The 14,763-nt window shown below is 36.2% G+C and overlaps 2 protein-coding genes across 2 annotated transcripts; one reads left to right on the plus strand and one right to left on the minus strand.

Moving 5' to 3' along the window:
• The first annotated feature begins 1,584 nt into the window (after positions 1-1,584).
• LOC131616580 (malate synthase, glyoxysomal-like) lies at positions 1,585-4,038 on the plus strand. Its single transcript, XM_058887947.1, has 4 exons — positions 1,585-2,124; positions 2,329-2,654; positions 2,767-3,097; positions 3,245-4,038. Exons 1-4 carry the CDS (start codon positions 1,735-1,737, stop codon positions 3,899-3,901), a joined length of 1,704 nt encoding a protein of 567 aa, XP_058743930.1. The 5' UTR covers positions 1,585-1,734; the 3' UTR covers positions 3,902-4,038.
• On the minus strand, positions 4,006-5,863 carry LOC131616582 (uncharacterized protein At5g41620-like). Its single transcript, XM_058887948.1, has 2 exons — positions 5,550-5,863; positions 4,006-5,351 (listed from the first exon to the last, which is right to left on the minus strand). Exons 1-2 carry the CDS (start codon positions 5,772-5,774, stop codon positions 4,155-4,157), a joined length of 1,422 nt encoding a protein of 473 aa, XP_058743931.1. The 5' UTR covers positions 5,775-5,863; the 3' UTR covers positions 4,006-4,154.
• Between the last annotated feature and the right edge of the window lie 8,900 nt (positions 5,864-14,763).

Here is a 14,763-nt window from a genome sequence, read left to right on the forward strand (position 1 = left end):
GGGGAAGTTCAACATGCCCATAAGACTTGGTCCAAATTTTTACGTCAATTCTTTGGTTTTTTCCTACATACTTTTTGATCAGACCAATTATGATTTTATTGGCTGCCTCGACTTGAACATTTGCTTGGGCATAGTAAGGTGTGGATGTTAACAACTTAATCCCTACCTCAGAAGCAAACTCTTGCATCTTTCGACCAATAAACACCGATCCTTGATCAGTTGCAATGGTCTTTGGAATTGCAAATCTATAAATGATGTGCTTTTGGATAAAGTCTATTACTGCCTCTTGGCTGACATTGACTAAAGGTATTGCTTCTATCCATTTAGCAAAATAGTCAATACCCACTATGATGTATTTCTGATTTTTAGACAATGTTGGTCGAATCTCCCCAACCTGATCGAAAGTCCAACCTCTGAATGGCCATGGCTTTATAATTTCATGCAATTCGCCTGCAGGAACATGTTGAATGCCTGCATTGTATTTGACACTCTTGGCTTCCTTTAGTGAATTCGATACAATCCTTTAGCATTGTAGGCCAATAAACACCTTGTCGAAATAATAACCACTTCATCTTATGACCAGCTTGATAGGCGCCAGATGAACCACTATGGACCTCAGATGTTGCTAAATATGATTCATGTTCTGAGATATTTAAGCAAGATACCTTCAGGGGTTCTCTTAAACAATTTTTTTCCTATGATAACATAACCTAGAGACCTATACTTGATCTTTGGATGAAGTGGACTTTGAGGTTAACTCTAAAAGCTTAGCGGATAATGTGAATAGCTAACAATTAAATTTGTCAGAATTTGACGAATTATCAAGGAAAGTAAACGCTTACTAGCTTGTTATTTTATGAATTCCCATGTTAAATTAGTTATGAGACAAAGTAATGAAATTGTCCATGCAGCATGTATTCAACATTTTTTTTATTAATGATATGAATTAATTTTTTTCCCGTAAAAAATAAAACAAAGCATTAACCATTAAACTCTTGATGTTATATAAAAAAACATAGAACTTGAACATAGAGTTTCTTGATGTTAAGCACATAGAGAAATTTTTATTTCGAAAACAAAACACCAAGATAATTGTAATAGAATCATCGTGAAAGAGGAGTGAGAGGGGTTTTCGTGAGAGTTGAGATTGGATTCAAAGGCAACATTATAAAGATGTTGAGTTGTTTTGTGGCCTTGACTCAAAACAACATTGAAACAACATCAATGAATAGTTTTTGATGATATTTATAATTTAAATATAATATAATTTCTTTTTAAATTTTTGTATTGGTTTCATTGGTAGTGACACACTTTTTAAAAATTAAAATGTTATATTATTTAACAACTCTAAATGCAGCCAACACAAAAATGCTGATATTGTTAAGTTATACGTCAACATTAAAGTTTCAATCCCAATTGTCGATCAGAGTTTGTAACGACTACTACCGCTTAGTTTATCTATAGAAAAAATTATCATATGACTAAGTGCACCTCCCTAGGAGGGCACATATTTCAATATAGCCACCTTTTATCCTTCATGTATACTCATTTTCTTGTCTCATTCCATTCTCTTTCTCTCGCAAACTCATCCATCTTCTTCATAATCATATCATCCATACCGATCCACCCATATCTAAATGCTGTATTGTAGCATCCAACTTTTTCTATATATACTTGTATCAATCTTTTGCCTCAACTCATTCCATTTTCACTCAAACAATTGCTATTGCAAATATGGACCACGGAAACTATGGCCATTCAACAACAAAAGAGAACCAAACCAACTCTAACTACTATGTACCAGAAGGAGTTGAAGTTCTTGGAAGATTCGATGCGGAGTTTGCAAAAATCCTCACTAAAGATGCTTTGAAATTTGTTGCTGATTTACATCGTGAGTTCAGAAGCCATATTGAATATGCACTAGAGTGCAGAAAAGAAGTAAAGAGAAGATACAATGAAGGAGCTCTACCAGGTTTTGATCCAGCAACTAGATGCATAAGAGAAGGTGAATGGATGTGTGCACCTGTTCCATCAGTTGTTTCTGATAGGAAAGTTGAGATCACTGGTCCGGTCGAGAGAAAAATGATCATCAATGCTCTTAACTCGGGAGCTAAAGTCTTTATGGTTAGTACTATAACATGCATAATGCACACGCGCGTGTTTTTTTCTTTTACAAATGTTTTATGATGACTAATAGTTCGAGGACTATTATTATATTTAAAAAGTCTAACCTGACTTGAGCCTGAAGTAAGCTAAGCCATAGGCTCCTGACAATCGATCCGTCTGACTATTTTGAGATACTTACTTATTTTGTTTTGATATTTTTAGGCTGATTTTGAGGATGCGCTGTCACCGAGCTGGGAGAATCTTATGAGAGGGCAAGTGAACTTGAAGGATGCTGTGGATGGGACCATAACATTCCATGACAAAGGTAGAAACAAAGTTTATAAACTGAATGATGAGATAGCAAAGCTTTTTGTGCGAACGAGAGGTTGGCACTTACCTGAAGCTCATATTCTGATTGACGGTGAACCTGCAACTGGTTGTCTTGTTGATTTTGGTCTATACTTATACCATAATCACTCAACTTTCCGGCGTACTCAAGGTGGTGGTTTTGGCCCTTTCTTTTACCTTCCCAAAATGGAGCATTCAAGGTAATATAATAACTTATGAGCCAAAAACCAAAGATAAAATGGTTAACTTGTTGAACAAGTTTCATGCTTTTATAGAAATTGGTTTTATAACTAAGTGTGATTTGATTGACAGAGAAGCTAAGATATGGAACAAAGTGTTTGAAAAGGCGGAGAAGATGGCGGGAATTGAAAGAGGAAGCATCAGAGCAACTGTTCTGATTGAAACACTTCCTGCAGTGTTTCAAATGGATGAAATTCTGTATGAGCTCAGAGATCACTCTGTTGGTCTGAACTGCGGGCGTTGGGATTACATTTTCAGTTATGTTAAGACTTTCCAAGCTCATTCAGACCGGTTGCTACCCGATCGGGTCCAAGTTGGCATGACTCAACACTTCATGAAGAGCTATTCGGAACTTCTTATCAGGACATGTCATAGGCGCGGCGTACACGCCATGGGAGGAATGGTATGTAATATGGACGATACAGATGTGGCTGACTGTGTGCAATTACATCGTACAAAAACCAAATTATAAATAGAAATCTTATCAAATTAAGACATATTTGTGTGTAGATTTTGTACATAATGTTTCTTAATTCAATGTATTCAACAGGCTGCTCAAATTCCGATTAAAGACGATCCGGTGGCTAATGAGGCGGCACTAGAATTGGTTAGAAAAGATAAACTTAGGGAAGTGAAGGCAGGTCATGATGGAACATGGGCTGCACACCCTGGTCTAATTCCATCATGTATGGAGATTTTCACCAAAAACATGGGAAATGCACCTAATCAGATAGCAACAATGAAACACGAGGACGCTGCAAAATTAACCGAAGAAGATCTCTTGCAGATACCTAGAGGAGTCCGAACGATGGAAGGTTTACGGTTGAATACAAGGGTTGGAATTCAGTATGTGGCAGCATGGCTAACCGGATCAGGCTCTGTGCCTCTTTACAATCTCATGGAAGATGCCGCGACTGCTGAGATTAGTAGGGTTCAGAATTGGCAGTGGCTTAAGTATGGAGCCGAACTTGATGGCGATGGACTCGGAGTGAAAGTGAGCAAAGAACTTTTTGGTAGAGTCGTTGAAGAAGAGATGGTTAGGATTGAAAAAGAGGTTGGAAAAGATAAGTTCGAGAAAGGAATGTATAAGGATGCTTGCAAGATCTTCACTAGGCAATGCACTTCACCAACACTTGATGATTTTCTCACTCTTGATGCCTATAATTATATTGTCATAGTTCACCCTGTCGAAGTTTCAAAGCTTTAAAATTTGAACTTCTTCATACTTCATTGCGGTTGATGATATTTTGAATTATGTATTGTGTTCTAAGTTGTCCCTTATATTTTTCATTACTTCTTACGTTTATGTATAATCGAAAAGAATAAAGTTTGTGATTATAGCTATTTTGAATGATACCAATTCTGATCATCAATCTCATAATATACAAATAGCAAAAGATTCATGTGTAGAAGATGGTTTTACAAAAATTTGATGAAAGATCTTAGTGTTTTCTAATTAATCAAGAAGTGCTTTTTCCACCTTTAGACCTACTTCTCTGTCTCTCTAGTCTTGCTTCAAGTAGTTTTGCCATCAATGTGTTTTCCTTTACTCCCTTTGGCAATTTGGTTGAAGACTCGGTTTCGCCAAAACCGGAAGCAATCAACTTCGATTTCCACAGTTTTATGTTGCCTTCTTTCATTTCACTTGATTTCTTCTCCACCAAGCAACTCTTATTATTATCATTACATGACATGTTCCTCTCCTCAGTGATTGCCTTTGACATAACCTCTTTCCTAATTAAACTTTTTCTTCCTTTATTTTCTCGATAGAGCTCAGTAGCATTGTTTCTTCGTGATCTGGAGCCGAGTTTTCTGAGTCCTTCAACGATAATGATCTCTTTCGGTTCAAACCAGTCACTACCAACGGAATCTTCCTGATCCATATTTTGAGGTCCACTTGCAGCATCTTGCAGTGGAAAGGACTCCATAGAATGAATTTCCTTGAGCTCCTTGGGCGAGGAGTAACCGTATTTTCTAAAATCCACGCAACGTTTTGCATGAAGAAACGTTTCTATATCAAAACCTAACCTGTCCACAATTGAAAATCTCTCTATGAGATCACTGCCAGATTGTGCTAGCCTCATTTGCGTGCGCTCGTCAAGCCAAGCTTCTGAAATACGAAGTACTAACCGATCAACACTATTCTCTTTAACTTCAACATATTCAGAATCGCGCCTTAGACAACGTACTTCTTGTTCATAACTTTTTATTCCTTTGGCAAACTCGCCACACAAATTCTCCAATAGAACCCGCGCATTTCTCTCTCGCTCAAGATTTCTCAAACAACCAGAGAACAAAGACTTCACTTCAGAAAGCTCCCTAGCTAACTTCCATTGCAAGCTTTCAGAGTGCTTTCGCAACGCTCTCTCATCTTTAAGCTCTTCATGAATCGATTGTACAGCCGCTTTAATTCTATCGCGTTCTTTATTCTTTCTAACAAACTTTTCCATCGCCATTTTCTTCATTAACCTCTCCATTTCGCGCGTGTTCATTTCGTTCTCCCGTACTAACTCCTTCATCCGTTTTCGAGAGCGACCTAGTTCCATTTTTAAGGCTTTCACCACTGATATATTTGATGCTTGTTGCTCTTCAAGACTCCATATTCTGTTTAGTACATTAAGTAACCGCGCGGACATTGCACGGCTATACAGCACCGCCTGATTAAAGCAAGCAAATAACATATGCATCATTTCGCATTCTATTAAGAAATTTGGTTTGGCCTAACTCATAAAAATCGGCTTGTAGGCGAAGATTGTCTCCACTTATAAACACATATGTTCAGGCCATATATTAATGCAAAACAAACAATTAACAAAGGTTAAACATAAAAGACATGACATAAACTAAGGTTAAACCTGGTCAGAGGAGGTGTTTTTGCGGCGTAGACGGCTCCACCGGAGAATGCTGCCACCATGTTGAATATGCCAGAGATTGGCACAAAGGTTTCTAGCAGAAACATTTGAAGTTAAAACAACATTATTTTGTTGAGATGGAGGTTCAAATCTCCATGTAGGTGATGGAGTAGTACAAGTTCCTCCCTTTTTCCCTACCAAAACACCTTTCTTCCACTTTTCCACCATTTCTCTTTTTGTCTCCTCTCTCACAAAGGTGAGTTTGTGTTGCTAAGAGTTACTACCAAATTTATAGCAGTTGGTTACTACTTCTTTTCATAGATGGGTCCATTGTCATTATGTACTCATTCCACAAATCCTATTTGTAGGTATATCTTTGTCCCCCCAATTGAAATCAGTTACTTTCTCTTATTCAATCATTTACTATTTATTACTACTTTTTTTTAGTTTTAATTAATCTTTTTCATTTATTTAGTGAAAAATAAGTTTATAATGTAACTCATAATTTATATTTATTTGATAAAGTTTATGAAATTAATTATATTTTTGTTTGTGATTTTTTATGACTGCAAACTTTTTATAAGTGTCTGTCCTTCCTAGATTGCATTGCATACAAGCATATAGATGTCATTAGGCCAACAAGGAGCCGAAAGAGAAAGGGAAAAAGAAAAGCCAAAAGTTATGATATTCAATTTTGAATGTCATTTTGCTTTCTATCATGATAAGCTAATCTATGCTACACTATAAAGATCACAAAGGGTTTTGAATTGGTTGTTTTTTCATACAATTATGACAAAAATATCATGTGTGAAGTTTTGGATACATTTTACATTGTCTTAGTCAATATACCGATGTCGTATTAGGTTTTCGATGACTTTGCATAAATTAGTCATAGTTTAACCGTGAAAAAATAAATAGTAATTTTATTGAGACATAGTTTAATTGTAACAAATATTGCATAAAATTTTAGTTATATACGATTTAAGTGTGATAAACTTTAAATCTTGTGCGCGGTAGTCCGTTTTACACGTCCTAAAAAAACGACCCTGAATTAAATTAGAGATCAAAGGTCCACAAATTGGACATAACTTTGCCAATGGTCCAATGGACTCTCATGATCATTAAGACATGAGCCAAAAGGAACATTTGGTCCACCTTATCCTATAATATCACATGCAAATATGCAATAGAGAATTTACTCCCTCAACAAGTAGTTCATTAACTTCTCAATTTATTATTTTGATCATCATGAAAAGGCAATGCAAAATAGTACTATTCATGGAAGAGTTTTGTACCCTTGTGGGTAGACCTTGTGCAAACTTGATCCTAATTTTATGTCTTCAAGTCAACATCCATGGCTATATATATAACCTTGAAAGATGATTAATTGGACAGCTTTATCCGATAGGGAAATTGCATCACAAGAGGACCACAGTTGTTGTCATTGGACCACTTTTTTATTTGGTAGAAAAATCGTATCATTCTTGGATTGATTGTGGTCCAAAACCTTCCTCTTGGCTGACATCAACAACATACCTATTTTTATATCCAACATAGGTAACTATCAATGTACTATATAGTAGTTGAGATTAACAGTTATAGTTTATTAGTATAATCTCAATATAAGGAATATAAGGAAGACACACTATATGATTTGAGAAATGTACTATAATATTTATTTGGCATGCAGTAAGTTAGCGAGTTTTTAATTTTTGTCTTTATAAGTTTTTTTTTGTCTGAGTCCTTATATTTCACTTTCGCGTTCGTTTTAGTCCATAAAATCAAAATCTGCAGGAAACCTACAGATTTTCCCACGGATTTTGACTTTAGGGACTAAACTGCAAGTAAAAAGTAAGATATAAGGACTTAGACAAAAAAAAACTTACACGGACGAAAATAAAAAACTTGCTAACTTACATGGACCAAAAGTGCATTTAAGCCTATTTATTTTCATATCCACGGTTTGAAAAAAAATCTACGTATTCAGGTCTATAGCCGTGTGGATATTAATGTTTGTATTCATATTTATATCCTACGAGTATATAAGTACACATATCTATGCATGTTACTCGCAATTCTAGTAAAGTAAAAATAAATCGATCAATTAAAAAAATCATATTATTTTAAGTTTTTAATAATATTTTTTTAAAAGAATTCAAAAAATTAATTATTGAATTTTAAAATAAACAAACACTTTTATTAAAATGTGCTATTTTTAATAGAGATATATTTTAAAAAAAGTGAATTACATACATTTTTATATAAAAATATAAATTAAAATATATAAATATATATTGTGTTGGTGACGAGGTGAGTATTATTAGAAATGAGAAATGCATAAATAGGTTGATCAACAAATAACTATTTTTGAGTAGTTTCTGCATTACATTTACACGCTACACACATTCACCTTATATACAGTCCATAACTTCAACATAGTTTGTTAGCTCAATCACTAACAACTTACTAACAAACTCTTAACAGAAAACCTAACTACTAACCATAGTTTACAACCTCTAATCTATCTTTTATATATTATTTACACTATGTAACTAAGTGTATCTCTAACACTCTCACTCAAGATCAAGGGGTTGACATGTGGTCACCTTGAGCTTGCTTCTTAAACCTTGAAAAGTTGTCGTACCAAGGGGCTTTGTAAGTGTATCAGCAAGTTGAGCAAATGAAGACACATGTTGAATGACAAGTTTCTTAGCCACCACACATTCTCTTACAAAGTGTATTTCGAGTTCAATATGTTTAGTACGGGCATGGAAAATAAGATAATGAGATAGCATGACAGCACTCAAGTTATCACACAGTAAAGTGGGAGGGTAAAATGGAATTCTTAGCTCAGTTAAGAGAGATTCTAACCATAACAGTTCGGATGTAGTGTGAGCTAGAGCCATGTATTCAGATCTCGTACTTGATCTGGCTACAAGAGACTGTTTCTTAGAGCTCCAAGCCACAATAATGGGACCAATTAAAGATGCACAATCCTGATGTTGATCTGCAATCATCCGGATCACTCGCCCAATTTGAATCACTATAAGCTCTTAAGGAAAATTTCTGAGCTGAGGGAGATGGAGAGAAAACCAAGCCATGAGAAAAGGTACCATTAAGATATCGTAGGATTCTTCAAGCTGCAGCCCAATGAAGATCAAAGGGTGTTGACATAAACTGGCAGACTTTGTTGACACTATAGGCAATATCAAGTCTGGTTAAAGTTACATATTGGAGAGCACCTACGATTGATCCGTACAAATAAGGATCTGAGAAGCTTTGTGCACCATGCTTATGGAGCTTGTAAGTGGTGAGAATGGGAGTTGACACACCATTAGCATTAGGCATTTTTGCTCTTTCAAGAAGATCTCCGATATATTTTGCTTGTGTTAGTAAGAGGGATCTGTTTGCCTAAGAAATGAACTTTATGCCCAAAAAACATTTTGTTTTACCAATAATTTTTAGAGAAAAGGCTTTGTGGAGTTTATTGATTAAATCCTGCACTAATGATGCAAATGAGCCAGTTAAGAGAATGTCATCAACATATACAAGGGCATAGAGGATGATACCTTGTTTGGAGCATACAAATAGGGAATGGTCACACTTTGAGTGAGTGAAGCCAAACTACAGAAGAGCTTGAGTAAGCTTGTCATACCAAGCCCTAGGGGTCTGTTTAAGCCCACAAAGAGCTTGTCATACAAAGCCATAAGGGCTTGATGAGTAAAACCTGGTGGTTGAACCATGTACACTTATTCTTGAAGAGTGCCATTTAAGAATGCGTTATTGATATCTATTTATTGAATATCTCATTTGTATATGAGATCTAGGCTAATGATGACTCTGATTGTTAATGGTTTCACAACAGGGGAAAATGTCTCATTGAAGTCAAAGCCTCGTTGTTGATGAAAGCCGTTAGCAACCAACCTAGCTTTGTATTTTCTCTAGTCAACATAGGGTGATAAATTTTGGGGATAAGGGTGGCTAGGTTACAGGCTGGGAATAGAAGGAGAAAGTGATAAATAAGTGGTGATCACTTGCAAATAAGATAAAGTATTTTCAGAGGAATGGATGAGATTATTTGGTGAAAAGTTTGACAAGGTAGGGTGGTCATTATTGGACCCCGTGTTATGTGGAGAGGAAATGTATTGAAGGGATAAAGGTTCATTAGGGGATGCTGATTCATTAGGTGACAATACATTTTGAGGATCTGATGTAGACATATCAGGTACTGTTTTGTCACTATGAGGTGGGGTATGAGGTAGACTAAAGGATAAATGAGGTAGTACTTAGGACTCATTTGTGGTTGTACTTTATAAATTGGGAACTTGGGCAGTGGGACACGGTAGAGATAAAGGTAAGATGGATTGGATAATACTAGGATTTTCAATAAACATAGAAGTATAAGGGAAACACTTTTCATTAAAAGTCACATCTTTAGAAATATAGACTCTACTAGTTGGACTTAGGCACTTGTAGCCTTTGTGTTATGGAGATGGCCCTAGGTACATACATTCTGAACTTCTGAGTTCAAGTTTATGTCAATTATAGGGTCTCAACAAGGGAAAACAGGAGCACCCAAATACCCTCATGGACCTATAGTCAGGGTCTTTGTTATATAAGGCACGAAAAGGTGAGTTGAAATCAACTAAAGCAGCTGTAGGAAGTATATTCATTAGATATATTATTGTTAGGAAACTATGATCCCAATATTGAAAAGTCAGGTTAGCATGAGATGACAAAGTGAGGCCCATTTAAACTGTGGACATGTGTTTTCTCTCGACAGAGTCATTTTGGTGGGATGTGTGTGGATAAGTCAATCTATGTATAGTGCCTAGATCATTAAGAAGCCTTTTCACGGTGGTCATTATCAACCTTTTACCAATTCTTTATTCTATTAAGGAATAATGATTCCGTCTACGAGAACCGTATTTTGATTATCTTGAATTCTTTTTTGATTATCTTAACTTTCTCAGTAGCACCATCATCATTGTTTTCTCTTACGAATATGAGCAACTGTAATAGTTTTCCTAAGCTTTTTTCTACTCCTCTGATGGATGGCTTAAAAGCAGCTCGCACATGAAGCGCTACCAACTATCTTTGATCAATTATTCACATAATTCAAGACAAGTTTCCACCCATTCTTTCTGCCATCAGCAAAGAACGTTCTATACAATAGGATCCCTAAGTTTGAACTATGACTCATCAATCTCTAGTTCTAAAAATCCATCCAATTCCTCAAACGTTAACTCTAGAGACTCGTCCAGTTCCTCAACTTTAAATTCCATTTCATGCATTGTAGAATCATCTTTTGTCACTAGAAAACTACTTTCCTCCTCCCAATGCTCCAGTTCCACACAGTTACATCATCTTCAACAGCTCTAAGCCTCGTTTAGTGTACCAAACACAAACAAAATTAGGTTGAATATTTTCAATCTACTACAATAACACACAAGGCTATTTTGCATCAAAGAAAATTAGGAGAAGTTTCAACTAAAATTTCAACATAATTAGAGGTTTTGCAACATGAACACGATAGAGAAATGTTTGTGGATGCTCTTGCTGACGCAAATTAATAGTGGTTAAGAGCTCAACAATTTATAAGAAGGAGGTGACCTCCTTACTATGATAATATTTCACCTCTATACGACTTTGATGGTAGAGATAACATCCACACACCACCTGAAAACTCTAGTCCAAAAAGGCCTTCTTCCACCCACTATCTTTAAAGGAAACTTAAGAACAACTCCACTAAATAGTCTATTTCCCATTGTCTACAAAATTTGTTCATAAATTGAATCAAAAAATGTCACATCGGTAAGTCTTTTGAGAAGACCCTGAAGAATATGTTGAGCACGTGGATACCACTCTAGATTACTACAAAGCTAGAGGAGTATTGAAGTTGAGGATTTTAGTTCTCATCTTGAAGGGAGAAACCATAACTTGGTTCAAGGGTCTGGAAGACAACTTGAAAAGTTATTGGAGAACACTATGTAGTTAGTTCACATCCCACTTCACAACATGCAACTCCAATTTTGAATACATCAGTGGTTCTTATCACCATTTTGCAAATGCAAAGGAAGAATGAGAAATTACGAGAGTATATTGACAAGTTTTCAAAGGAAGTTGTAGAAGTTAGAGAATCTAACGACAAAGTAAACCGTTGGATCTTTGAGAACAACTTAAGTCTGTATTGCATATTTAGAGAGAAGTTTGAATTCAAGGAGCACAGAGCTTGAGCAAGCTAATTTCCTAAGCTCAACCACATGTCAACTATGAAGATAAGTTATTAGCCCTTATACAGGTTCTTAGAGTACATCCCGTTGAATACGCCTAAAGATACAAAGTTAAAAGTAGTTACGATGAAATTTCCCTAAGTCATGAAGAATGTGTATAAGATGAAAAGAGGGAGTACCGCAAATCTAAAACATGCCACAAGCATGAGATTATGAGTGCATCCACCTCAAGGATGCAATTGAAGATCTGATAAAGAAATTAAAGCTTTGTAGATACACCAAGGAAGATAATCGCAGATGGGACAAAAATAAACACGTGGACTCTTCATAGAAGTCTCCATGAAGAAAGTGTTCCTTTTTCCGAGATGATACCTCTCCTAGAAAGAAAATTGAAGTAGTAAAAGGAAATAGATAGGGAAAGTATAGCAACAAAGAAGGAGATGATAAAAAGGGGAAGCAAACCTTCATAGCCTTCGTTCGTGGAGTACATTATTTTATTACATCAATCACATAAGGGTGCTCACACTTAAATAAGCCATCTAAGGGTACCGTCAAGAGAAAAATATAAAATTTATAACCTGTCGATCAAAATAAAAAACCAGCTTCATGTAAGAGCCACAAACAACCCATTATAGGCTTTAAAGACAATGAAAGGATAAATGGCATACCAAACAAAATATTTATGTTGATAATCATGAAAACCATGATCGATTTTAACATTTCACGAGTTCTAATTAACAAAGGAAGTTCATGTGAAATTATGTAAGTCGAATTATTCACCAAGTTAGGTCTAAGAAAAGAAATATTAGTGTTGTGGAGCAGAATAAATTTTCAAGGCTTCAACGGAGCATTGATCCACCCTCGCGGTTTCATCGAATGGTGGGTTACCTTTGGAGAAAGAAATGATGACAAGACCATGTATGTCTAATTCCCAGTGGTCTCATGTGAATTGCTCTACAACAACATTCTTGGGAGACCCACCATATCAACCTTGGGAGAAGTGATATCCATTGTCCACCTCAAGATGAAATACCACAACTCTAGACACAAAGTGGTTACCATATGTGCAGACTGTGTAGGGCCAAATGCTACCACATATCATTGAAGAGGAATATGGACACGACCGACGTTCAAGAGTAATGGAAGGTGAAAGAGGCTATCTTTTCCAAACAACAACTCCTAGAGATCAATATTACCGACTTTGACACTTATCTCGAGAGATCTTCATCCAAGTACAAGAACAAAATAAAGAGAGATATCCATGTAGAAACCGTGATGAAGATACAAAATCCAATTCCATAGGTGATTTCATATCCGTCCAACTCGACAAAAATTCACCATGTACTGTGAAGATTGAAGAAATGTCCCCAGCTTCGTAGAACACGAACTCATTAGCAACCTCAAAGAAAATGATGACTTGTTTGCTTGCCCCCCCAAAGATATGTTAAGCATCAACTCCAGCATGAGTTGCCATCAGCTAAACATAGACCCTGGCTACTTCCAAATAAGCCGCATATAGAAGACAACGTCAATCACCAAAGAAATATGAAATCACCTAGAACATCATGGACGAACTCCTTCAAACAAACTTTATATAAGAGCTAAAATATAATAAGTACCTACCCAACATGGTATTAGTCAACAGGTTCATTGTAAATTGGTATATGTGTGTTGACTATACCAACCTCAATAGAGCTTACCCCAAAGATTCTTATCCTCTCCCCAATATTAATAAGTTTGTGGACAACTCTACTGGTACAAGCTCTTGTCCTTCATTGACACCTATTTCGAGTAAAACCAGATCCTCATGCATAAGAAGGACTTGAATCCAACGTCATTTATGATGGAGACTCCATCCACAAAAGAAATAATCATGAAGTGGAATGGTATGCTTATGGCCCTCAACAACTTTATTCTAGGTTCAATCAACTTACTTTTTTATTCTACAGAATCTTGAGGAATGAGGTACAATTTAAGTGGACACCGAAATGTGAATAACCCTTCACACAAGTGAAACACACTCTTTCAAATCTCCCTATCCTTTCGAGATCCATGGTTGGGGAGACCCTACTTATATACTCTTCGCTCTCAGTATAAGAAGTTAGTGTCGTCCTCCTGAGTAAGGTAGGTACCACCCAGGCCCCAGTATACTTCACCTCCAATGCATTAACAGTCCATAAAACTTACTATCAGAAGATTGGAAAGATTTCCCTTGCATTTGTTGCAGCTTCAAGGAAAGTATGATGCTACTTTCTAGCTCACTCAATAGTGGTTCGTACTGACCAACCACTCAAGTATTATTTAGGCCATACTTAGAGAGAATGACAAAGTAGTCCATCGAGATATCAAAGTTTGACATCTCCTTTGAGCTCAAGAAAGCCCTCAAAGCCAAAATCTTTAGTGATTTGATTGCATAGTTGACTCTGACCATAGTTGAATCATGCTTGAAGTGGATCGTCTTCACCGACAAATCACGAAATAACAACGTGAGTGGATCTGACTTCACCCTTGGGAGCGACACAGGACTGGTAGCATTAGAATCTCTTTGTTTTGACTTTTCCACCACAAAGAGTCAAACTAATTAGGAAGTCTTCATCAATGTTGTTACTTTAGCATCATAAATAAGGGAAGAAGAAATAAAATTATACCTAAATTTCTTGCTCGTAGTCTCACATGTAAAAGGGGACACACAAGATAAAAATATATTGTTATATTGATATGTGATAATGGTTAAGGAGATACTTATAATGAGTTGATAGCAAGGACTTAGGAGACAACTATTTTAGATTGACCAACAACCGATAACGTCTGACCCAATCCTATCAAGACGCACCAGTCACTGACATACATGTGGACGTGCATCCATTGGTAACACATAGGAGCACACCCTTCCTTTCATAAGGACCATTGATATACATCTAAAGGTTGTCAAGCTCCCCGAACAAGGTTGTAACAACACTGACTATATACGCGTGACTCAAAGT

Source organism: Vicia villosa, linkage group LG7 (genome assembly GCF_029867415.1).
Source record: "Vicia villosa cultivar HV-30 ecotype Madison, WI linkage group LG7, Vvil1.0, whole genome shotgun sequence".
NCBI classification, from domain to species: domain Eukaryota; kingdom Viridiplantae; phylum Streptophyta; class Magnoliopsida; order Fabales; family Fabaceae; genus Vicia; species Vicia villosa.

Excerpts from the sequence above, each read along its gene's own strand:
- LOC131616580 (XM_058887947.1), top strand. The coding sequence starts at position 1,735 with ATGGACCACGGAAACTATGGCCATTCAACAACAAAAGAGAACCAAACC. Across the intron at positions 2,125-2,328 it reads CGGGAGCTAAAGTCTTTATG|GCTGATTTTGAGGATGCGCT; the intron begins GTTAGTACTATA and ends TGATATTTTTAG. Across the intron at positions 3,098-3,244 it reads TACACGCCATGGGAGGAATG|GCTGCTCAAATTCCGATTAA; the intron begins GTATGTAATATG and ends TGTATTCAACAG.
- LOC131616582 (XM_058887948.1), bottom strand. The coding sequence starts at position 5,774 with ATGGTGGAAAAGTGGAAGAAAGGTGTTTTGGTAGGGAAAAAGGGAGGA. Across the intron at positions 5,352-5,549 it reads AAAACACCTCCTCTGACCAG|GCGGTGCTGTATAGCCGTGC; the intron begins GTTTAACCTTAG and ends TGCTTTAATCAG.